Source organism: Miniopterus schreibersii, assembly GCF_964146895.1.
Source record: "Miniopterus schreibersii genome assembly, chromosome: 10".
In the NCBI taxonomy this organism is placed as follows: domain Eukaryota; kingdom Metazoa; phylum Chordata; class Mammalia; order Chiroptera; family Miniopteridae; genus Miniopterus; species Miniopterus schreibersii.
This window is the reverse complement of record NC_138110.1, coordinates 64,887,979-64,912,135: the sequence shown is the minus strand read 5'-3', so window position 1 is coordinate 64,912,135 and position 24,157 is coordinate 64,887,979. Positions and strand designations below refer to the sequence as shown.

Here is a 24,157-nt window from a genome sequence, read left to right as displayed (position 1 = left end):
CAAGGCATATTAAGTGAAAAAAAATCAAGGTGCAGAAAAATGTTAGAGAAAAAAATATGTCCGTATTATCTCGGGAAATGCATAAAATAATCTAAAAGCCTGTACTGATAATTAGCGGCTTCCTGTTGGGGGACGTGGGCTAAGAGGGTGGACACAGAAGAGGCGGGTATGTTACCTAAACATCTCATACTTCTTGATGTTTGAGTCAGGCGAGCGTCAATTTCCCTAGCAGCCGTAACTCATTAACCGAATTGCCACAGGACGGCTTCTCAAAAACAAACAGATTTGCTTAAAAGTTAATATCCCTCGCATGCGAATACTTGCTACTCGCTGTTCAAATTTACTACTCAGTACACAAACAAACCTTTAAAACCAGAAGCAGATGTTGCCGAAGCCAAAAGGATGCCTGCCTGACGTCTGGGAGTCTAGGGCTTGGTGCGACCTTCCGCGGGCCACGCCCCGGGACCGAGGGCTTCCCCCGCCCCCACCGCGCTCCAGCCCGGGCCTCGGCGCAGCGCGGAGCCGGCGGGGCTGCGGCGTCCACGCGCTCTCCTGGCCCACCCGCGCGCCGCGGGGCAGGGGCTGGCGCCGCTAGGACACCGAGACTAGCTCGGGGCCGCGGCCGCACCTGTCGGGTCGCCTCGGCCTCCCTTCTCCTAGGGACACTTCTACGGGGTTCTTTCCAGGGCCACTCTGGGCACACTTGGTCACCAGGCGGGGACACAGGTCCTCTCCCAGGAGATCTCGGAAGGGGGGGGCGCTCCATAGGCAGCCCTGAGCAGCAACAGGTGGCCTCGTTCTCTCCGCTATGGCCCTTCCCGAGGGTCTGCACCCCATTCTCACCCTCCACCCCCACAAGTAGGGGGCTCTCTGAGACGTATGGGGCGGGACGGCTTGGGCTGGTCCCCACCGGGGGCCGCAAGGCTCCCGCCCCCGCCCCGCCCCGCCCCGGCAAGTTCTAAGCCCTAGAGGGCTGCTCCGGCCGGGAGGGTCGTCCAGGCTCCCCAAGGGCTGGCGAACTCGGGTTCTGTCGGGCAGGGTTGGGATGGGGTCAGCTGCGGTCACGGCGCGGGTGGCCTGGGATGCGCGCGGGGTAGCTCGGGGAGGGGTGCGGGCGAGGAGGGGGGAGCGGGAGGGTCCGGAGGCCGCGGGCGGGCTGCTTAGGGCGTGGGTCGGCGGCGATCCAGCCGGGGCGGGGCTGGGAGCCCGAGCCCGAGCCGGAGACCTAGTTAGGAGTAGAGGCGCGCGCAGCTATGGGCCCCGGGTCCTGGAGAGCTCCCGGGTCACCGGCCCTGCGGCTGCTGTGGCTACTGCGACTCCCGTGGCTGGTGTGGGGGGCCGAGGCCTTTCACGGTGAGTGGGAACGCGCCCCGAGGGGCGGGCCTGGTCACTGGGAGGGGATGAGGGTTTGAACCGCCCCCCGCCCCCCGCCTGGGCACCCGCGGCCAGGCCAGGGAACAGGGCGAGTTTGGGAAGGTGTCCCTGGGACCTGTCCAGGGATCCTCACTTGTCCTTAGGCTAAGGGCCCAGACTTGCACGCTCTGCCAACGCCCGCTGTGGTGGTGAACCTTACCCTCTGAGCAGAGGCCCAGCCCTCAGACCCCTCTGCCTGGCTTCTGGGGCAGGCCCTATCCTCCAGTGGGAACATTCCTGCACCTCCATCCCTCAGGGCTCAAGGGTCTTCCTCCTCTGGAAAGCCCCCAGCCCACTGGCCCCTGGACTCCCTGCTGTGATCTCAGACTAGGGGACTGACTGTGACCTCCACACTCACATCACCCAAGCTCACCCCCCATCCTAGGGCCTTGGGACAGTGTGTAAATTGTTCATATTGTTGCCATGTTGGGTTAGATAAAGTAGGAGGGCTTCTCACAGAAGGTGCCTGTTTAGGAGGGCAGGGGGTGAGGGGTGAGACTGAGGCCAGTCTCTTCCCGGTGTAACCTCTCGGAACCCTCTGTGAGGTGGGGCTGCTAACAGCAACTTCTCAGAGTGGGCCGGAGGACTGGCCCAGGCCCTTCATCAAGTGTCTGGGAGGGGTCAGGGAGGAGGCAGGACAGGCTGGGCTGGGGAGCCCATGGGGGTGAGGGGGAGGTTGCAGAGCACGTGAAGGGGGGACCCAACAGGGATAGGGTCCTATCTGTTCTGGACCCTCAGGGGGAGAGACAACAGTCCTCATTCTCTTGGTGATGGTCCCAAGGCATTCCACGGATTCCCCCTCCATGTGGAGTCAGGGGAGGGTGATGCAACCCCTGGGAGGAGTGGATAGGGGCTCCGTGCTCCCCAGCACCACACTGGCTCCCCTAGTTCCCACTCCCATTCACTTAGTCACCACAGCTCCATCTCTGCCTCCCTCTCCCTCATCAGGGTGCCAGTGGCCAGTGTGTGTGCACTGGGCCATGAGGAGAACCCCAATGCTTACCCTCCCCTCTGCCCTGGGAGGCCTGGGCTTAGCAAGGCCTGGTTCTCCACACCCAGTTAAGTCCCCTCTGGGCTAAGAGAACCTCCCCTCTCCCCAGAAGCACTCAGACCCCTCCTCACACTCACTCTTCAGTCTGATGGCAGCTGCTTGATGGCAACTCACTCATCCAATCAGGGAGGGCTTCTTGGGGGAAGGGAACTCCTGGAGCTGCTGCTATTCCATGTCTTTGATGATGGGGCCTGGGGAAGGAGTTGGGGTGGCCTGGCAATGGCTGAGCCTCTTCCACAGACAGTCCTCTCAGCCTGGGTGGAGGTAGGGGAGCTGCCAGTTCTGGGAGCTGGGCTTCCCCAGGACTGAGTGCCAGGGGGGTGGGAGGGCTGCTTGCAAGCTCTGGGCTGCCTGGGGCCTGGCTCCTGCAGGGGGCTGTAATGAGAGTTACTGCGGCCCTTGGGAGGGGAGGCTTTTGGGGGCATTCCAGGGGAGCATTCCAGCCTCCTCTGAGTAATGCTTGGCTCCAGTATTCCTCCTGGAGCCCCCTGAAGCACACCCCGCCCAGGAGCACTCAGGCTCTGTCCTCCAGGCTCTCCCCTCTGAAGACATGAGGAGAAGGCCTCTGGGCCAAGGTCCCTGGAAGCCCCACTTCCAGCATGAAGCCCTTAAGGGCAGCTCTGAGCAAGATGGGCCTCCCAAGAAAACATCTAGCTGTTGTTTTTCTCAGAGGATGGTGGAGACACAGGCATCTTCTTCACAGATCTCTCACCCTAAAGGCATCTGCTGCCCAGTCTAAAAATACCCAAGGCTGCCTCCCTCTTGCTTTCCCCCTGCACTGGTGGCCTTGGTCTCTTTCTTGTGACCTTTGACCCCAAGCCCTCCCTCAAGGTCAGTGGGGCTCAGGCATCCCCCACTGAACTATCCTTCCTAGGTTCCTCTGTCTCTCTTCTGCCACTTCCCTGGATGCTCCTCAGTTCCAAGGACACCCCGTGGATTGTTGAAGACGGGTGTTCCTCCCTGCTGCCGTCCTCTAACCCCATCCCTCTGTTGTCCCCACTCCCCTCTGCTCCTCAGGTTCCCCCTCACCCTGTGCTCTGTCCTCACACTAGGAAACACCCTTGGAGAGCCAGTCACCCCTCACTGGGTCCTGGATGGACAAGTCTGGCGTATGGTCACCCTGGAGGAGCCGGTCAGTGCCATATCATCCCTTCTTTGCAGGTCCCCAGATCTCCCAGCCCCTTTGCCTCTCCCCAAATGTGTGTGGCAGTTTTACTGGGTTCCCTAGATTCCCCTTCCCAGTCCTTTAGGCTCTGCCCTGAAGGGTTAGCAGGCAGGGGTGGGGAGACATCTAGATTGCGTGAGCCTGCACACATGGAAGTCATTCTCAGGATTCCCCCCACCCCCTACTAGCTCTTCTTTCTCTCCCTTCCCAGAGCTATCCAGGCCACCCCCATCCCATCACACAGCGTTTGTGAGGCGTGAAACTTCAGGGACCTCTTTAAGAAAACACCAAGATATTTCCCTTTTGCAAAGTTTACCAGAACATGTGACCTTGTGGACACACTGCTGTCTCCTCCAGAACCCTGCCATTGAGGAGCCTGAAACATCAGCCTTACTGGCTCATGCAGAATCCACTTCTGTCCAGGGAGTAGTGGTCACTGTTTTGGTGGCCCTCAGATGCAAGTCCACCCCATTTTGCTTCTCCAGGATGCTCTGCCCCAGCCTCCTCCCAATATCCACCCATCACACACTTCCAGAATAACCACAGCCCCATCCGCATGTGCTACTCAGCTGTGCTGCAAAACAGGCTAGTAGCCTGGGTATGCCCATCTCACAGAGGGGCAAACTGAAGCCCAGAGAGGTTGGAGAAATCACCCACATTCACATAACTCATCAGCCCAGAAGTCTGAGACCCACTAGGGTCTGAAAGACTTAAAACCATTGGCTAATGTCCCCCAAATATAGAGAGCCCTCTTCATCCTGAATTTTCAGGCAAGAAAGAACAAACAAGCCAATAAAGGACGAAGACAGGAGAGCACTGCCAATTAAGGCTGGGAGGCTCCCACAGGCCACAGCTCCCAACCTAGAGCCCTCACTGGATCCCCCAGGCCCTCAGGGTTCCCATCCAAGTAGTCAAGCATGGCGCTGGGCCAAGCTTTGAGACCATTTTCCTGGGCATCACAGGCAGAGGGAAAAGCTGGGCACACACTGGAGTCACCCTGACTGTGGACCCTCCTGGTCTGGCCTGGGCTGTGACCAGGAGGGGAATCCCAGAGGGGCCTTGCTTTTCCCACTTACAGGCTCTTGCCCCCAGGAAGCCTGCCAAGATGAGATCAGTGTTGAGGCAGGGAGTCCTGTCCCAGAAGAAGGAAACACTCACATTTCAGGTCAGGGATGGGGTGCATAGTGAGGGGTAAAGTCACTAGGAGGGCAAGAAGCGAGGACAGCAGGGATGTGCAGAGGGGATTCTGGGGTCGGAGGGGTTTGGCAAGAGCAGGCTTTTCATTTGGGTCGCTGCCTTTCCTCGGTACAAACCTTCCTCCAATAAAGCAAGTGGCATTCCGGCCCCATGAGCTCATGCTTGGGGCTTTGCTGAGCTCTTGGCTGGGGCAGGGAGCTGTCTGCTCCCCACCTGTGGAGGAAGAGTCCCCACTCCAAGACTGCGAGCCCCTTGGCCTCCGGCCCAGCCCAGTGCATTGTGGACTAAAAAGGAAGGGCCAGTGAGGGTTGGGGCCAGCATTCCGAAGACATAGCAGCTCTCCAGGAGGCTCCTGGACCGGTTCCGACTCTGGGCCCCCAGCCAGGCCGAGTGGACACGGAGGCAGATGGCATCTTCCCACAGCGTGGAAGCGGCACAGAGGGTGGAGAAGGAGAGGCTGGCAGGCTGGCGGGGGGGGGGGGGCTCCTCCTGACATCTGGCCGAGAAAGCCAGTGGTTTTCTCTGGCATACGGTAGGGGTCTGTGTTTACTTCACAAGATCAGTGAAACAGGTGCAGGCGAGCCTGCTGGAGACCAGGCAGGGCCTGGCAGTGTGTCAGAACTGGAGGTGGAGGAGTGGAGTCGGAACTGTACAGGGAGTGGGGAGAAGGCACTGAAACGAGGCGGCGAGGAGGCCCGAGCCACGGCTGCCTGACGTCTGCCCACCTCCCGCACTGTCTTCGGGGCCCCACTATCCTCCCTGCTTAGAGGAAGCCTAGGCATGAAAGAGGAGGGAGGGCCAGAGGAAAGGCCCAGTAACCTTGAGCAAGGCAGGGCACCTCTCTGGGACCCCTCATCTCTCTAGGGAGGAAGTGGTGTGTACCTAGCAAGCTATGTCAAATGGCTGTTGTCAGAACAACAAACATCCTGAGTTTAGGAACGTCTTTGTATGTTCTCACCCCCGCACCCATCCATGCCCACCAGGGCAAGCAGGGACCTTTCTGCCCCCCACCCCCATGTTCTCCCCATGAACCTCCTCGCCAGCTGGCTCCACATCCCACCTGCTCTGTGGCAGGCAGGAGGTCAGGCTGCCTGTCATCTCAGTCCTGTACTCCTTCTTGCCCAGGTCTTGAAGCTAGACACAGGGCTGGTAGCCTTGGAGGCTGAAGGCCAGGAGCTCCTGCTGGAACTGGAGAAGAACCAGTGAGTACCAGGCCAGGGAGGGGGCTGGAAGCCAAGGCAGCCCCTCTCCCAGAAGGGGGGGCAATGCTGAGGGCAGGGACTGATGGGAACCCAGGAGGGAGCCCGGAAGGGGTGAAGGTTCCCTTGAAGCTGAAGTGGACTGTTGGGCTGGGTCAGCCCTGCTTGGGGCACATCCTTCATCCAGGCTCCAGGAGCATCTTGTCAGCTCCCTGCCAGAAATGAGTGAGCATCACCTAATGGATTCTCAAAAAGAACCCTAAGTCAAAAGAGAATCCAAGATAGGTTCCAAAGATGGGCAGGCACTCCAGGCCAATAAAATGACAAGGACCAAGGTGCAGTGGTACAAAGATCAAGGCGCATTCAGGGGGCATCAATTTGGCCTGCCCAGAGGGTCTCCATCTGCAGGGAAAGGAGCAACGGGTAACGAATTTGGGGAGTACCAGTGGGGCTGGATCACAGAAGGCTGTTTCAGCGCTGAGTATCCTGGGTGGTGCAGAGCCAAAGGTTTTGAGTTGGAGAAGGAGCAGGCAGAGCTGGGCTGGATGGGTTGGGTGTTCAAGGTGGAGCGTGAGATCTTAAAACGGCTCAGACCATATTATCAACAGCTATTTATCAAGAGCTTGTTCCATTGAAGGCACTGCTCTAAGCACTCCACACACTTTTTATTCTCCTCCATGGAGTCAGATGGACTAGGAATCAACTAATGCCACCATGCCTGACCGCAGTTTCTCTGGGGCTTGGTGTCCCCTGCATTAAATGGGCCGATCATATCACTTACTTCCTAGGGTTGTGTGTGTGCATGGAGTGGGGAGCAAAGCTTGAGAAGGCGAAAGGAAGACTGGGAAGTGGAGAAGCAGGCATCACAGGTCTTTGGGTTGGCCTGGCAGTACAGAGGTCAAGGAGAAGTGGGAGTCAAGGATTTTCTTTAAAGAAGAGAGATTGACTTATGGTTGATCCATCTTGGTGGGAAGGATCCTGATGACATGGGGCCCAAAGATGGCATTGATAAAGGGATGAGCATCACTGAAGGACAGTTGGGAAGATATATGGGGTCTGGGAGCCAGAGGAGAAGATCTGAAGGATTCTTGAGGCCAGGAGATGGACTCGTGAAAGGGTTGACCAGATGCCCAGCAAGAGTAGGCAGTAGAAAGGGCCACCTAGGGAGTTCAACCACACTTTCTTGGCTCCAAGTCCTGTCTCCTTGGCAGTGTCTCCTGAGTACTCCCCTCCTGTGAAGCCCCAGACCTGGGGATCCACCTGCTTGCCACAGGCTCCACAAATTCTGCCCCTATTGCTCCTCCCTGATGCTTTCCACACTCCCACTTCCCATATCTAAGCCATCACCCAGGCTCCTTCCTGCCCTTCACTTTTCTCCTTCTAGCCCAAGGTTTTTCTGAGCTAAGCAACACAGTCATTCCTGTCCCTTTCCTAAGACACACTTTGGGTGCTTAAGTGCTAGCCCTGTGCCTCACTTATAGACCTACTCAATTAGCATTCAGGAAGAAGGCTGGAGGGCATCCTGGAGGAGACAGATCTGATTAGGTGATCCTTACAACACCCCCTCCCAGCAGGCTACTAGCTGCAGGATATACAGAAACCCACTACAGCCCAGATGGGCAGCCAGTGATGCTGGTCCCCAACCACACGGTGAGATACTTCCATGGGCACTGAGGACAGGGTGAAGGGTGCTGGGGGATGCACTCCCTGAGGGCCTCCCCACCATTCCTTCCCCATTCTCCTCCCATTCCTAAGGAGAGGCTGAAGTCAGCCCCCCACCATGCCTGCTCTTGCCCCTCCCACTTCAGTCCTGGCTGTGATTTGAGGCTGGATCTCTTGCTCTCCAGGATCATTGTTATTACCATGGGCGTGTGAGGGGCTTCCCGGACTCCTGGGTAGTCCTCAGCACCTGCTCTGGGATGAGGTGAGGAGTTGTGGGGGAGGGGGCTGGGCCTGGGCTTGGGGCAAGAATTCTCTTACACCCCCTTCTGCACCCCTCTTGCGCCCTAGGGGTCTGATCATGCTCAGCAGCAATGCCAGCTATTATGTGCATCCCTGGCCATCTGGGGATGCCGAGGACGTCTCAACCCACAGGATCTTCCGGACAGAGAAGCTACTTAACTGGAAAGGGGCCTGTGGCCACAAGGATCCTGGAGACACAGGGAACATGACCAGCCTTTCTCATGCCACCCAGATCAGGGTTAGGGCACAGACATGGGTGGGAGTGGGAATGCAGTATCCATAGCCCTTCAAATCAGAAAGGCAGGGATGTGTGGCCCCCGTTCAGGGTCTCCTGTCCTGATGTTCATATTTGGAGGCTGAAGAAACAAGTCCTGGCAAATTTATAAAGTTAACTTTGTGCTTTCAGGGGATTGGAGTTGGTGGTCAGGGCTCAAGCCCAGCAACCTGTCACTCAGGGTCACTGTTGCCTCTCCCCAGGACCTGCGGGAGGCCCGCAGAAGCCCGAGGTACCTGGAGCTGTACCTAGTGGCTGACCACACTGTGGTGAGAGGAGACTCCAGGGGGCTGAGGGGGCCCAGTGGGGCCAGCGCAGCCTGTCACACCGCCATATTGCTGCTTTTCCAGTTCTTGACCCAGCACCAGGACTTGAACCACACCAAACAGCGTCTCCTGGAGATCGCCAACTATGTGGACCAGGTTGGGGGCAGTGGGTGGAAAAATAGGCATAATGGGAGTTTCCACCACAGGGGCAGGCTTGGAGATGAGAGAGAATGGAGGGGAAAGAGCAGGGTGCCAGCACATGTGCCTGCCCCCCGCTTCAGGCCCGTCCTGCCCTGACCACAGATTCTCAGGACTCTGGACATTCACGTGGCGCTGACCGGCCTGGAAGTGTGGACAGAGCAGGACCAGAGCCCCGTCATGCCCGACGCCAACGCCACGCTCTGGGCTTTCCTGCAGTGGCGCCGGCGGCTGTGGACAAGGCGGCCACACGACTCGACGCAGCTGCTCACGTGGGTGCCTCCCATCCCCACGAGGGTCCCCCGCTGGGCAGCTCCCCCTCCCGGGGGGTCAGCCGGTCACCCCGCCCTCCGCCCTCAGGGGCCGCGCTTTCCAAGGCAACACCGTGGGCCTGGCTCCGGTCCAAGGCATGTGCCTTGTGGAGAGCTCTGGAGGCGTGAGCACGGTGAGCTGCGCCCCGGGTGCACGCGGGGACAGGTGCGGGGGCGCCCTCCTCAGCCCGCAGTGACCGCCCACACCCTCCCAGGATCACTCGGAGCTCCCCATTGGCGCTGCAGCTACCATGGCCCATGAGATAGGCCACAGCCTGGGCCTCAGCCACGATTCCGACGGCTGCTGCGTGGAGGGGGCAGCTGAGCGGGGCGGCTGCGTCATGGCAGCAGCCACTGGGTACGGGCGACCCTGGGGGGGGGCGCTGGGGAGGCGCCGCTAGACCCGGGGCCCTCCCTCGGCTGCGTGCCTTTGGGTGAATGCTTATCTCTCCGTTTCCTCTTCTGTAAAATGGGGATATAGTCATAGTACCCGCCCGGAGCTGCTTATGAGGCTTAAGTGGAGGAAACACGAGCAAAGTGGGTTCACAAGAGTATAAAGATTCTTTGCGGGAACACCTAGCGAGGGGGTTCCTACGGGCCGGGCCGAGTTGGGCCCGGATTCTACCTTCAGCCCTGGGCTGCGGGCTCCCGGCGCCACACCCTCCCGCCTCGTCTAGCTGTGTGACTTCGCCCGGGTTACTTACCCACCCTGGGCTCTGCCGTGCGAGCGGCGTGTCCGCCCACCCGCGGCCGTGGGCCGAGCGCTGGCGGTCGCGGCGGGCAGGATGGGAGGCGAGAGGCGCTCGGGGGTGGTCCCGCACGCCCCGACGCCCTGCCCCCGCAGGCGCCCGTTCCCCCGCGTGTTCAGCGCCTGCAGCCGCCGCCAGCTGCGCGCCTTCTTCCGCAAGGGGGGCGGCTCGTGCCTCTCCAACGTGCCGGACTTCGGGCTCCTGGTGCCCCGGGCGCGCTGCGGCAACGGCTTCGTGGAGCAGGGCGAGGAGTGCGACTGCGGCGCCGGCCAGGTTAGGTCCCCGCCGGGCCCCCAGGCCAAGGCGGGCGCTGCCCCCCCCCCCCCCCCAAGCCCGCGCTCTGCTCCCTCACCGGGTCCCTTCTCGCCTTCTCCGCTCCAGGAGTGCTCCGACCCCTGCTGCTTCTCCCACAACTGCTCACTGCGCGAGGGGGCCCAGTGCGCCCACGGGGACTGCTGCGCGAGCTGCCTGGTGAGCGCGCGGTCGGAGCGCGGGGGCGGGGCGTCGTGGCGCAGGCCGTCTGTCCCGGCTGACCGGCGTCCTCGGGTCCCCAGCGGGCGCTGCGTCTGCCCCGCGCCTGGGCCCACCTCGCTTTCCCGCCGGGCTGTCCGGCTCTGAGCCTCGCCGTCAGCGCGGGTCTCTCACGTCCACTGTCTCTTTGTGTCTCGGCCGCTCTCCCGCCACGCGGGTCGCCTGCATAGCTGAGGCCGGCGGGCGCGCCGTGCCGGCGGGCTGCGGGGGACTGCGACCTCCCCGAGTTCTGCACGGGCGCCTCTCCCTCCTGTCCCCCAGACGTTTACCTGCTGGATGGCTCGCCCTGCGCCAGCGGCCGCGGCTACTGCCGAGACGGCGCGTGTCCCACGCTCGAGCAGCAGTGCCAGCAGCTCTGGGGACCTGGTGAGAAGACGCGCGGCCTTGCCCGGGTCCCCATCCTTGGGTCTGAGGAGTTTTCTGTCCTAGGAAAGACGGGCGGGGGCACCGAGGGCGGGGGGAGCGTGGTCCCCAGCCCCGCCCATGCTCCCCCAGGCTCCAGCCCAGCCCCAGAGGCTTGTTTCCACCTGGCGAACTCAGCGGGAGACTCCCGGGGCAACTGCGGCCGGGACGAAGGGGGCGCCTACGTGCCTTGTACGCAGAGGTGGGGAGAGGAGCCCAGGGAGCCGAAGCTGGGGAGTGGGCTGGGGCCGAGGGGACACTGTGCTGTCTGACCATCCTGCGCTTGGTTCCCAGGGATGCGCAGTGTGGGAGGCTGCAGTGTCAGGGAGGGGAGCAGAGCCCACTGGCACCGCACACGATGCCGGTGGACTCTACCCTCCACCTGGAGGGCCGGGAGGTGACCTGCAGGGGAGCCTTCCTGCTACCCAGTGCCCAGCTGGACCTGCCTGACTTGGGCCTGGTAGAGCCAGGCACCCAGTGTGCACCTACAATGGTGAGCGCCGCCCACCCGGCTCCTCCCTGCCCCTTGAGTCCCTAGGACCAAAGCATCACTCCCCAGCAGTGCTCAGTGCACACCGCTGCCCACAGGTGTGCCAGGACAGGCGCTGCCGGAACACTACCTTTCAGGAGCTGGAGCGCTGCCTGACCGCCTGCCATGGCCATGGGGTGAGTGGTCTTGACTGTGTGTGGGGGGGTGGCCTTGAGGTCCCTCATCCCATGGGACCCTCCTTTCCTCTTCCTCTGCAGGTTTGCAATAGTAACCGTAACTGCCACTGTGATCCTGGCTGGGCTCCACCCTCCTGTGACAAGCCAGGGCTGGGTGGGAGCATGGAGAGCGGCCCAGTGCAGCCTGGAAGTGCGCACGTTAGGGGCCAGGGGGAACAGGCTGTGTGGTGCGCCTGCTCAGGACTCAGCCCCGCCCTGTCCTTCGCAGACCACTGTGCCTTCCTGCTGGCAGTGATCTTTAGTTTCCTGCTGCCTCTGCTTCCTGGGGCCGGCCTGGCCTGGTGCTGCTACCGGCAGCGGGGATCCCATCTTCAGCAGTACCTGTGCGGCTCAAGGAGGGACAGTGGGTAGGCTCTGAGGACCCTGCTCCCTGAGCCCATTCCCGTGGTTCCTGCCTCTCAGTTCTGCTGGGCCTGGGGCAGCTGGGGTGGGGTCCTCAGGCATTGTCCCCAGGTGCAGAGAGGCAGCTCAGGTAGTGGAAAGAAACCTTGAGCAGGAGTCACCAGGGGCCAAGGGTGTGGAGCCGTGCAGGGCCCTCTACCCTTCCCCACTGCTGGGGTTTGGTCCCTTTGTGTCCATTCTCCTGTTTCTCCTACCAGGGTGCTGCCTCATCCCTGACTTTGCCCTGTTTTCTGCCAGCTCATAATGCAGCTCCTTCACCACTGTGCCCTTCAAGGCCTCTCCAGCCTCTTCCTCATGAGCTTTCGGCCCTCTGTCATTTCCTCTGCCTAAATCTCTGCTGTTACCTCCTTCGAATTCCCAAATGATGGGCCGGCACATTGTTCCAGTCCATACCACTGGTTAGCTATAGCGCCGGCTGCCCTTGTGCCATTGCCCTGCCCCTAATGCAGCTCTTCATGACCTGGCAGGAGGGTCCCATAATACCAAGCATGGATGACCTAGGGCTTCCCCGTCACTGAGCACTGGGCAAGGCAGGCACCTTATGGTCACATCTGACACAGCCTGGCCTTGGGAGTGCCTAGGACAAGGTGAAGGAAAGGGTTTGGGCTGGATATAGGGACAGAGGGCATCTCTGACGGGTGGGCATCATCCAGGTTCCAGGTGCCAGGTGAGAGGGCCTTGACACAATAAGCGGTGATTGCAGGTTGGTGGGCAGAGGTGCAAGGTGCTTAGAGCTTGGTGTGTCAGCATGAGGGGCCTTTCAGGGGGGCGGTGACTGCGTGTCTTCTCCAGGGCAGAGCCTTGAGGGTAGTGAAGACTGTTCTGAAAAGACATGAAAGGAAATGGCAGGCAGTGGCAGGCCCTGGGAGATGGGACATCAGCAGCCAAGCATAGCATGGAGTCATCGAGGGCAGCAGGGCCACCCAATGGCAAGGAGTGCAGGCACGGCTGCCACTAAGGAGGAAGTCTTTGGGACCTGAGTGATGCCAACATCTGGAGGGTGCCAGGATGCTGGACTGGTGCTGGAGCATGGGAGAAATGTCAGGGCTGGAGAGAGAAAGTTCCTGCCCCCCTGGGAGGGCCTGAGTCTAAACTATAGCCTGGACCCCAAGGGCTCCTCTAAGAAGGGAGCAGGAAGTGAGTTAGAGAGAGTGACCTGGAGCAGAAGGGTGCAGACTCAGTCAACACAGAAGGCAGATCACAATGAAAAACTTGGGCTTGGCACGTGTGGCCGGCTGCAGGAAAGTAGCCCAGAGTGTCCTGCTCAGCATCACTGTTCCAACCTCCTGGCCTCTTATCTTGCTTCTCAGGCCCAAAGATGGCCCATGCAGGGACCACCCCCGGGGCAGTGTTCACCCCCTGGAGTTGGGCCCGATGACCACTGAAGAGCCTCCACCCCTCGGTGAGTGAGGTGCAGGGGGAGATGAGGAGGGAAGTGAAGGGATGGACTCTTGGGCCCCCTCCTCTCCACTTAGCATCCAGCCATCTTTAGTCCCCAGTGCCCTACCCACCCCAGGGACCACTGCCAACTGTGTTCACAACACTCATTCTCTACCCATTGCTTCTAGACACTGAGATCTCTGCCAGGGCCCAATAGCCACCGTGGCCCTACCTGCACCCCAAGGTAGGTGGGGACCCTGCTGTGGGGGCCTCCACCTCCCACTGCCTCTCAGTTGTCCCTCAACTCACTGTTCCCTACACTCGGGTTTCTGAGCTCGGGCTCTGAGATATGACCACATGGAGATGCTGTTGTCATATGCTGGAAGGTGCTGGAAGCCTCTGGAGCAGGGGAGGGAGAAGTTGTGCCTCTTCTTGGGTCATCTGTCCTCACTGAAGCACAACAGGGGTGTCTCTTGAGGTCCCAGTTCTCAGGGGATGACTGCTCCCCCACTTTATTTTCAACAGGTCAAGCCCAGAAGCCAAGATCCCATCTCTGGTGCGAGGGGGATCGTGAGATGAGGGTACTTAAAGACAGGTAGCCACTGACAGCCACTCCAGGCACTTGGACTTCCAGGGGCAGAGCCAGCAAGTCAGCTGACCTGCACCTTCAGGCAGCTTGCAAGTTTCTTCCCTGAGTTACGTCCACCCTACCCACTCCAGGACGCCAGAGCCTCATCAGAATTTGTCCAATGATGTCCCTGTTCCTTAAGGCTGGGGGTCATGCCAGCCCAAGAATCCATCTGTTATGTAAAACTTCCTGGGTCTGAGAGACCAAAGAAAGAGGCTGACAACCCCATCATTACCAGATTTTACTAAGGGAACTTATATACAAGGCACATCTTGGGCAGCAGCAAGACCAAGTGGATAGCCACCATACCATGTGGTGGGCGTTAAAGGGTTATATAGGATGGGCAGGATGGATAGGGGACCAGGGTGTGACCTGCCACAAATAAGGGGAAACACCTTACATGCTTGCCTGAGGAAAGGCAAGAGCCTGCTCCAGGAACCAGCATGCCTGGGACATAGGAGAGGGGTGATCAGACAGTCACTGAGGGGATTTATGGGATGCAATCTCTGTTCTGACCCAGAGGATCTGGCAGCACGGTCAGGAAGCAGTCATGTCATGGAACAGTCTCTCCTTTACACCATCAGTTCAAGGTGCAAAGGTCACATAGTCACTGACCTCCTGTCACCAGGAGAGGCTGAGCGAGCATTGGGCACTGTGGGATGCCTCTGTCCCAAGAGCCTGGGGGTGTGTGCTACATGCACATCACCCAGACTCAGCTCTGCAGACGACAGTGACTGCTGGGCCAGAGCCTGGACTCAGGGACCCTACATTTCAGACCGAGTCCACTTCCCTGAAGCCTGGCCCCTGCAAAGCAAACAAAATCCTTGAGACCTTCTTTCCTTCCTCTCTCTGCCCTGTCTTGTCCCCCAGATACTTCCTCAGCTCCATCCCATTCCTAGTCCTGCACCTGAGGTTTTGGAGGAGTGTGGGGTGTATCACAGCCCTCTCACTTTGGACATTACTGAACCTCTCTTCCATTCCCTGGGAGGGGACTGAGGGAGTCATTTTAGAAGGGGCACCATAGGGCCCCTGTGAGTCTTTTCTGTCTGTAAATTCAACTCTGTGGGGCTCCCTGAGGGGTGATGGCTGGTAAGTGGAGTCCCAGACAGGAGCCAGAGCCCCAGATGGACCTGGGCATAGGTTGGTGTTGCCTTGCTTGAATGATCTCTTTGCCCCACGTCACCTGCCTTCCTTGGACATTCTCAGAAGCCACTTATTCTCTCCCCTTGCTTCATGCAAAGTTTCTGAGTGACCTTCTGTGTCAACCAGCTGTTGCTTCATAACAACACTCCCTCAAAACACAGTAGCTTAAAACAACCACCAATTCTGTGAATTGGCAAATTAGGTGGTTCGATTGGTCTCAGCTGAACTCACTTATATGTTTGCTGCCAGCTGTTGGCCAATTAGGCAGTTCTGCTTCTGGGGTTGGCTGGCTGTTGGCTGGGGTGATGGGGAATAGATGGGCTGTGTGTCTCCTATTTTCCAGCAGACTAGCCTAGGCTTGTTCATATGACAGTTGTGTGTGTGGGGGGGTTCTAAGAGAGCAGGACCGGGATTCGGAAGAGATAACTGTGCCCACTTACCTTGGGCACACACACATACAACAATCAATATATTATTTTAATGCAATATTTTGAAAGATCAAAATTAGTGCCAAAAATCTATGATGAACAAAATATAAAATTTTTAAGTAAAGACAGGATCAAAACCAGTGCCACTCAAAGCCATGTGGGAGCCACAGGAAAAAGGAAAAATCAGTCATTGCGATCCTGAGGCAAGTTCCTCTCTCACCTCATCCTGCAAGAGATTAATTGGAAGCTTGCAAGATCTCTTGAGATTCCATGACTGGCACACATTAATTACCATAACACTCTATTGGCCCAAGCAAGTCACAGGGTCAACTCAGTTTCCAGGGATTGGAAAAAAAACAACTCCTCTTAATGGGAGGAGCACAAAACCATGTTTCAGAAGGTCTGAAGAGCTGGGGAATTTTTGCAAGTGTTCATTCCTTCCATTGGCAGCACAGAAGAGGCAGCACCGGCTCAGGTTTGCTTTCACTCCACCAGCACAAGAGGCTGAATGAGACTGTTTTCTAAAGCCCTGTCCTGTGTTCTTTGTACCTGTGAGATTTTGATTTATAGAGACAACTGAGTGATGACATGAAGAGGTTAATGGCATTGAAAGAAGTTTTTATCACCTGGCAGGGCATGGCTCAGCAGATGAGCATCGACCTAGGATCCAGTTCGATTCCCGGTCAGGGCACATGCCCGGATTGCGGGCTCAATCCCCAGTTGGGGGCGTGCAGGAGGCAGCCGATCAATGACGATTCTCTCATCATTGATGTTTCTCTCTCTCCTTCTCCCTTCCTCTCTCTGAAATCAATAAAGATATATTTAAGGAAAAAAAAGAAAATAAAGTTTTTATCACTTACAGTCTCCAAGAAAATGGAGCATGCAGGGCCACATGGGGAAGCACCAGGCTGGTAAGGAAAGACTGGGGAACTACCACAGATTGGAGGAAACTAAGGCAACATGACCACTGAGTGCCATGTGGGATCCTGGATTGGATCTTGGAACAGAAAAAGAACATTAGTGGAAAACCGGAGAAATTAAAAATCGTTTGTAGTTCATTGTATTGTACCGATGTTAATTTCCTAGTCTTAATTATACTATGATTATGTAAGCTGTTAACACTAGGGGAAGCTGGGTAAAAGGTATAAAGGAAACACTAACATTTTTGCAACTTTCGTTCAAGTCTAAAAGTAGTTAACAATAAAAAGTTAATAACAGCCCTGGCCAGAGTGGCTCAGTTAGCTGAGCATCGTCCTGTGCACCAAAAGGTCGAAGGTTGAATTCCCAGTCAGGACACATACCTAGGTTTCAGGTTCAATAGATGTTTCTCTCTTTTTCTCTTCCTCTTCCTTACTCTTTCTCTAAAAACACACACACACACACACACACACACAAAACCCAAACAAACAAAAAAATCAAAACATTTTTTTTAAAAGTTAAAAATATAATTATAAGGAAAAGAACAATGTTGTTTCAAAAAATTAAGGGTTTAGAATGGGAAAGACAAGGTCTCCTGGGGTTGCTGTGTAGGGGTTGCTGTGGGGAGGAGGGTGCAGAGCGGTCCATCTAGACACATTCAGGCTCTAGATTCAGTGGCTCCTGGATCTACCTGAAGGAGAAGCTTAGGGTGGGGACTCAGTGGGGGCGGGAGCCATGCAAAGGCTCCTCCCAGGGGCAGGAGTGCTTGTGTCAGCACAGCATCTGGGTTTCTACCTGCTTCAGCTCAGGTGGCGCTGGGAAGAAGGCACCTGTCCCACTGGGGTTCTGCCTGGCGCCGTCCTCTCCTCTGCAGGCCGGCATGGCTCAATGCTTGGGGCCTGCGCTGCTGCTGCTGCTGCTACAGCTGCTTCTGAGTGAGTGGTAACCCCTTCCCCGGGACCCCTGAACCCTGGCCTCTCTGCCTCAGATGCTCAGGAACAGGGTAGAGGGCAACCGGATGATTCAGGAGAAGCTGGAAGGCAGGAAGCGGCGCCAGTGAGAGGCCTGTTCTTGGGGTGCGGCAACACCTGGCAGTCTGCGCCGCAGTGCTCTGCTCATCCTGTCTCCTTCCTTCGGGTCTGCGCCCCCCCCCCCTCAGTACTACTGCCCTGGGAACTTTCTCCTATTGCCTCCCCTCTCCCACCTCTCTTACCGTTCCTCCAGCCCCAGCCCTCCACCTTCAGTCTTGGAGTTTCATACTGATTTCTTGTCCCGCATCTTCAATGTCTCCGTGCCACTCATCTGCTGTTGCAACTCCTCTGTCCCTTCCCCACTGAAGCATCATGGCGGAAAGGGACATTTCACCAGGTGGGATGGGGAGAATGAAATCAGGCAAAGGTTTAAGGTAGAGACCTTGGAGCTGAGATGTGCTGTTTCGAGGGTGATGATGAGGTAAGGGTGCTCCTGGCAGAGGGATACAGGTAAGGAAATGAGCAGAGGTGGAACCAAGACCTTAGGGGACAGACACTAGGTTGTATGTGGCTGAGGCCTGGGAACAGGAGGGCCTTGGCTGGGAGAGAAGGGCAAAGTGTGCCTGCTGCTCTGTGTGTTCGGGAGGAGAGGAGAGAGGGAGGGCTCGCCCCTCTCCTGCCAACCCTCTCCACTCACATACCCATTTCAAGTCCTTAGTGTCTGTCCGTCCTTCTTGCAGAGTGGAGGGCACTGAAGCCACTGCAAGAATCACCATGGCCCCCAAAAGAGGTGGCCAGTGCCAGACAGGGGCCCTGCTCCAAACCCTGAAGCATGGGACACCCCCCTCCACACATACACAGTGAGATGGGTGCAGGGCCAGGCTGGAAACTGTCCTGCCATAAGGCTTCTTACATAAGAGAGATGCTTCTGGGGGCTCTGAGAGCATGCCAGGCAGCGGTAGCCTGGTTTGGTGGCCTAGGTCCCACCAAGTCTGCCAAGTCTCAACCTCTGGAGACCCTGGCTTGGCTGGATTTAGATGTGGCCTGCAAAACATCTGCACAGAGAACACCTTCTGCCCAACCAACCCCTGGTGTGTGACTTTGTGCCAGGTGCATTCTCGGCCCCCAGCTCTGACCTGTGGCTCAGGATAGAGGGCCCTGTGGTCTACCCCGAGGGACGTCCCTGGGATCCACACCTCAGCAGCCAGGCCCTCCAGAGCCCAGAGCCCTTTCGAGAATGCCTCTTCCGTCTGACTGGTGGCGGGTGGAGGAATCAGGAGGACGCCAGGGTCTACACGGGCCAGAAGGGAGCACTAGAAGAGAATGGAGGGGGACGGCTACGGTGGCAGGGGGCAGGGAGAGGGGCAGGAGGGCAGGAAGGAGAAAGAACCAGAAACCTACAGGCCCATTCAAAGGGTCTCCAAGGGGGAGAGGAGAGGAGAGGAAAGGAAGAGAGCTCGGTGTGCCAAAGAGCGAGGGCGAGGAGTGTGCACTGTCCTCAAGGCCGTTTCTGATAAGTCTTCACTAACCGGGGACCCGGAAGCCTTGTTTCCCGCGTTAGGGGCATCTGGTGAGAGCGGGAGGAGACCCGCGGACCACTCTTTGGATGGGTGTGGCCGTTCTGCGAGAGGTGGTGCCCGGAGAGGGAGGGCCGCAGCCTCCCGGGGAGCCTGGGCGCCCCACCCATTCCTGATGTGCTGAGGAATCCCCGGGGCCGCTCACCCCTTTCAGTGCCAGTCGTTCACACCTTCAGGCCACACCCTGCCCACCTCGGGTGTTGAGCGCACCCCCAACTCAGCGGGGCGGAGTTGGGGGTAAAGTGTGCCTGTGGGCCGCACCGAGAACCGACGGCAGTCTGCCCGCCCCCGCACCAGGACCTCCGAGCTCGGCCGCTGGGAACCGATGCGTGGACGCGGCGGAGGCGTGTACGGCGGACACGCGGTGTCAGCGGCTACGCACCGAGTACGTGGCGCAGTGCCTGGGTCGGGCCGCGCCCGGGGGCTGCCCCCGCGCCCGCTGCCGCCGCGCCCTGCGCCGCTTCTTCGCCCGCGGATCTCCCGCGCTCACCCACGCGCTACTCTTCTGCCCGTGTGCCGACCCCGTGTGCGCCGAGCGGCGGCGCCAGACCTTCGTGCCCGCCTGCGCCTTCTCGGGGCCGGAGCCGGCACCGCCCTCCTGCCTTGCGCCCTTAGCCGCCTGCGAGAGCAGCGCCGTCTGCAGGTGCCGTGGGGCGGGGCGGGGCAGAGGGGGCGGGGCCGGAGGGCGGGGCCTCCCATTGGCTGATCGCCTTCCGGCCGCTCCGCACAGGCCCCGCCTCCTGGATTTCCAGGCGTCCTGCGCGCCCGCCCCCGGCGCCCCCGCCGGCTGCCCGCGCGATCAGGCCTCCCGCTGCCGGCGCGCCTACGCGGGCCTCGTGGGTACGCAGTGCGGGGTCCGGGTGCGGGCGGAGTTCTCCCGGGCCTCCTCCACGTGGGTGGGCCGATTACTCAGCTCTCGGGGTCCCCGCAGGCACCGCAGTCACCCCTAACTACGTGGACAACGCGAGCGCGCGCGTGGCGCCCTGGTGCGACTGCGGAGCCAGCGGAAATCGGCGGGAGGAGTGCGACGCCTTCAGGGAGCTCTTCACCCGGAACCGCTGCCTGGGTGAGGGGCCGGGGCCGGGGCGGGCGGCGCGGGAGGGCGGTTGGCCCTTACCGCCCCTGCCAAGCCGCCTGGCGGGGGGCGGGCGCCTACTGAAGAGGTGAAGAAAGTGAGGCTTTTTGTGGCGCTCAGGTAGGCCCAGACCTCCCGCTGCTACCCTTAGGGAATCTGCGTTTAGCTGTTTCTGGAGACGCCGGGATGACAGACCAAAGTAGGTTCCTAGGGGTGTGCAGGCTGGTGCCCCCGCGGGCGGGAGAGGACCTGGAGTAGAACTAGCTGAGATCCCTGCTTCTGCCACTTCTGAGGTAGCTCCGTCCCGAGGCACTGCCAGCTTCCCTCCTTGGTGATCTTGCCTTCCCCTGAATAGCTTGGTGGCTCCTTGCCCAGTCCGACAGGTAGGGGGCCTGGGTTTGAAGACCTCCTCTAAGCCATTCTGGGTCCATCTGTAAAATGATGATGATAATCGTCACCCTCCCTAATGAGAATGGGAGACTACAAGGTTCGTAAGGCACTCCTAGCACAGTTACTTTGTGACTCCACCCTGCATCTTCCATTCCGGGAAGCCAGTCCTTGAAGACATTCTCTCTTCCCACCCGCTCCTAGAGAGAGGCCACGAAGGGTGCCAGGGGTCTCTCAGTTTGTCCTGGAGGAGCTGGCCCCTGTGCTAGGGTTTCCCAGCCAAACCCACTCTGGACCCCTCCCTCTGTAGATGACGCCATACAGGCCTTTGACAGCGGCCAGCCCCCAGCCCTGCAGGACCATCCAGACTCCAGCCAGGACCTTGAGCACGGCCTCCTGCAGGTAGGTGCAGGTAGAGGATAGTGAGCTGGCATCCCCTGCACTGTTTCTTCCATCCTTTGTGCCAATTGGGCCTAGATGGACATCAATAGATGGGGGTGGATGCACCGAGCAGAGCCAGGCTTCTGCCTCAAGCCCACACTCTGCTCCCACCCCCCAAGGTATCCTCGGCAGATGGGCCCCTGAAGGGGTGCTCCATTCTCCTTGTCCTGGCTCTCCAACCTCTGCTCTGACTAGGACAGCAGACCTTGAACGGCACAGCCAACTATTCCACCCTCCCTGGGGTACATGGCCACCTCTGTGGCTTACTGCCCCACTGAAAGGGACTGGTTTATCTTCCATGCTGGTCCCAGTGCTCTTGCCCTGCTGCCCTTTGCAGGTCTGGACACCCTGTGTGCCTGTTCCCTGGAGTGAGGCATATAGGCTGTAGGTCTGATTGCAAAGCCCATGGTTTTCCTTTCAGTAGGTTTCTTGGTTGTAGGTCTCTTTCTCCACAGACCTTGGAGCAGTTGGGGTCTCCCAAAGGCTAGGCATGAGTAGGGGTCACCTGTGTAGCTGAGGCCTCACCAGGTCCCCAGATAACCTAGAGAAGGTCAGAGGCCATCCAAACTCCCAGAATTATAGAGGATTTTACCAGCTCCCCCAAGCAGATCATGCCTAAAGGAGTAATCTGAACAGACTTGTAGGCAAAATCTCCTCTAATACTGCAGCCTTTCATGACACCCTCCCAGTTATACACCATCCATGATAAAAATCACCTGTGTCCTGTGACAAACGTTGGCAGAGTGCTTCTGATCCATGATATGTTGCTTGGTGGGTACCACCTGGAATAGGTGAGAATCCCTGCATTGCACTGGCCATGTGGCCACCTACCCCATGGTTTAACCCAGAACTAGGAATGGCATGCACAGCTCAATAAATCCATGTACACTGAGACTGGCTTTGCTTTCATGTGATCTGTGACCTGGGACCCATGGTTAACCACAGGGTGTGTTTCTGCTGGCCTGTGTGACCTCAGATGGTCTCAAAGCCTCTCTGATCTCTTGTCTCCTCACCTGTAGATACTGAACTGAATCAACTGCCAGGTCCTAGTGGCAGGTATTTTGGTTGCATTTGTCTATTTTTCCCTTCTCTGCTAGTACTCAGATACAGAAACTACATTTTGCCATAGCCGGTTTGGCTCAGTGGTTAGAGCATTGGCACAGGGACTGAAGGGTCCCAGGTTTGATTCTGGCCAAGGGCACGTACCTCGGCTGCAGGCTTTATCCCTGGCCCTGGTCGAGGTGCGTGAGGGAGGCAGTCAATCAATGTGTCTCTCTCACATTGATGTTTCTCTGTCTCTCTCTCTCTCTGCCTTCCACTCTCTGAAAAGCAATGGAAAAAATATCCTCTGGAGAGGATAAAAAACAAACAACAAAAAAAAACACTACATTTCCCAGCCTCCCTTGCAGCTAGGTTTGGTCATGTGACAGTTCTGGCCACTGAGTGAAATTCACAGGTGAGGCTTCCAAGATAGCTCTTTAAACAGGAATAGACTTGCTGGCTGTCCCCTTGAGCCTCTGGCCTCAACTTTCCCCTCTTCTTGCCCAGACCTTGGTGGCAATGTCTGGGGACATGGGCACCATCTTGAAAATTGAGCCACTGCACCAGCTCCAGTCTGCTTCCCTGTGGACTCTTCAGTGCATGAGAAAAATGACACCTTTAATTTGTTTAAGGCAATTTCTCCCTAGGCATCTGTTATTGGCAGCCAAACATAGGCCCTGATTGATACACTCTCAACTCTGGGGTGCCTGGGAGCCCCGGGATCACCTACCATTCTCACTTAGGGGAGCCTCACCTCAGTGCTTACAGAGCCCAGCCCTGTAAGAAGGGGCCCCCATATACTTGAAAGAAGGGGTGATGAGGGTTTTGTTTTTTATTCCTGCATATTCTACCTGCTTCTGTCCATGTGGAGAGTCAGATTCTTTCCTGGAGCCAAGGGAAATTTATCATAAAGGTTTTTGTGAACACTCCATGTGTGTGGCCGGTGTGGACCCAGCGAATGCCAAGGGCATTGTGTTAAATTTCAGTTCTGCAAAGGCGTTTGGGGAGGAGAGGGCAGAACAATGGGGGCCAGGTACTAATTCTTCTGCCTGCTTCCTTCTTCCTCAAAACCTTGGAGACTCCTGATGAGTGAAGGGATCCCATGTCTCCAGGCTGCCCTTTCAAACCTGGTTGAGGTTTTTCAGGGGCCATGAAGCTGGTGGAAGTGGAGGCTGTTGATGTCTTGCTCAGATCTCTCTCTGGCCAGTGCAACCTATTCCCAAGCTGCTGGTAATGTTGGCCGCCAACACAGCTCACAGCTGCCCCCTCCTCTAGAATAAATGCCCATAAAGTTACACTCTGCTCCCTGAGCAGGACTGCTGCCAATGACTGGCTGAGGCGGGGCCTAGCCTGCTTGCCTTGGGGGACAATTCTCTGTGCCGTCTTGCTCCAGAGCTGAGACCACATCTGAGCTTAACTCCTCCTGCCCACTCCTTCCTCCTTCACTTAGGAGGTTCCCGTGAAGGTAATCCCTCCAATAAATCAGGGCCTGAGAATCCCTATCTTGGGCTCGGCTTCTGGAGAACCTGACCTAAGACAAGGGTTACACATACACCACACCAAAGCCCAGGCCTGCAGCTGTCCTGACCAGAGAAAGAGCCACCGGGTCTGAGACTGTGTATTTAGGAACTCATACCAAATCCACAGACACCCTGTGAGGCAGCTGTCAACCAACCTCCCAGTTTCACCTAGTACTCTCCCAATTGAAACCAATCAAATCCAGCTGGCCTGGGCATGCGACTCAACCATCCAAGTTTCAGGCACAGCTGTCTCCAGGGGTTCCAATGACGTTGCCCCTGCTGGCCTGTTCATGGCTTCCCTCTGCTGCCAGGCAGGCTCTCGCCACAGGGCAGATAAGAATGCCACCAGAAGCCCCCTATCTATGATCTCTCTTTGTAGCATTCTTAGCAGAGAAAGGTACCTCTCTTTCCCAGTATTCATGGACTATCCCCAGGTGACCCCAGCATAGGTTATAAGCCTCCTCCAGTGGCCTGGGGAGTGACATCAGCCCACTGAGATCACATGGAATGGGAAGCAGTTTTCCAGTGGAAAAAAGGAGGGCTATTGGGCAAAGTGAGAGTCCAACCTGTTCTCTCTTTATGAAGAAGGAATGTTTTCAACCACCTACATCTGCATGGGAGGGGACACCTGTAAGTGAGCTGGGGAGATACGGTATGGTGGGGGGGGGGGATTAGGGCAGGACGGGGAAGTGAAAGCATCACCTTGCCCTGCTCACCATGATTGCATGGTGGCCCAAACACAAATATCTGCTACATAACTTGCCTTATGCGAGAGTGTGTTAAACTCTCTTACTCCATGTTT

The 24,157-nt window shown here is 57.9% G+C and overlaps 2 protein-coding genes across 6 annotated transcripts; both read left to right on the top strand.

Moving 5' to 3' along the window:
• Positions 1-1,208: 1,208 nt before the first annotated feature.
• On the top strand, positions 1,209-16,481 carry ADAM33 (ADAM metallopeptidase domain 33). Of its 5 annotated transcripts, none has more exons than XM_081149704.1 (22): positions 1,209-1,353; positions 3,517-3,596; positions 5,952-6,028; positions 7,597-7,675; positions 7,873-7,949; positions 8,036-8,225; positions 8,465-8,530; positions 8,612-8,683; positions 8,831-8,997; positions 9,086-9,170; positions 9,252-9,394; positions 9,881-10,058; positions 10,167-10,256; positions 10,487-10,682; positions 10,812-10,920; positions 11,013-11,211; positions 11,307-11,384; positions 11,466-11,574; positions 11,653-11,791; positions 13,157-13,248; positions 13,415-13,470; positions 13,752-16,255. In XM_081149704.1, exons 1-21 carry the CDS (start codon positions 1,254-1,256, stop codon positions 13,441-13,443), a joined length of 2,355 nt encoding a protein of 784 aa, XP_081005830.1. In that variant the 5' UTR covers positions 1,209-1,253; the 3' UTR covers positions 13,444-13,470; positions 13,752-16,255. The 5 variants fall into 5 exon arrangements, with proteins under 5 accessions (XP_081005830.1, XP_081005828.1, XP_081005831.1 ...); XM_081149705.1 differs by having other exon boundaries at positions 1,215-1,353; positions 7,600-7,675; XM_081149702.1 differs by having other exon boundaries at positions 11,466-11,791; positions 13,752-16,481.
• A 742-nt stretch (positions 16,482-17,223) lies between these two features.
• Positions 17,224-21,693, top strand: GFRA4 (GDNF family receptor alpha 4; the record flags this gene model as incomplete). Its single annotated transcript, XM_081149436.1, has 6 exons — positions 17,224-17,278; positions 19,189-19,534; positions 19,622-19,731; positions 19,823-19,957; positions 20,664-20,755; positions 20,914-21,693. 6 exons carry the CDS (start codon positions 17,224-17,226, stop codon positions 20,983-20,985), a joined length of 810 nt encoding a protein of 269 aa, XP_081005562.1. The 3' UTR covers positions 20,986-21,693.
• Between the last annotated feature and the right edge of the window lie 2,464 nt (positions 21,694-24,157).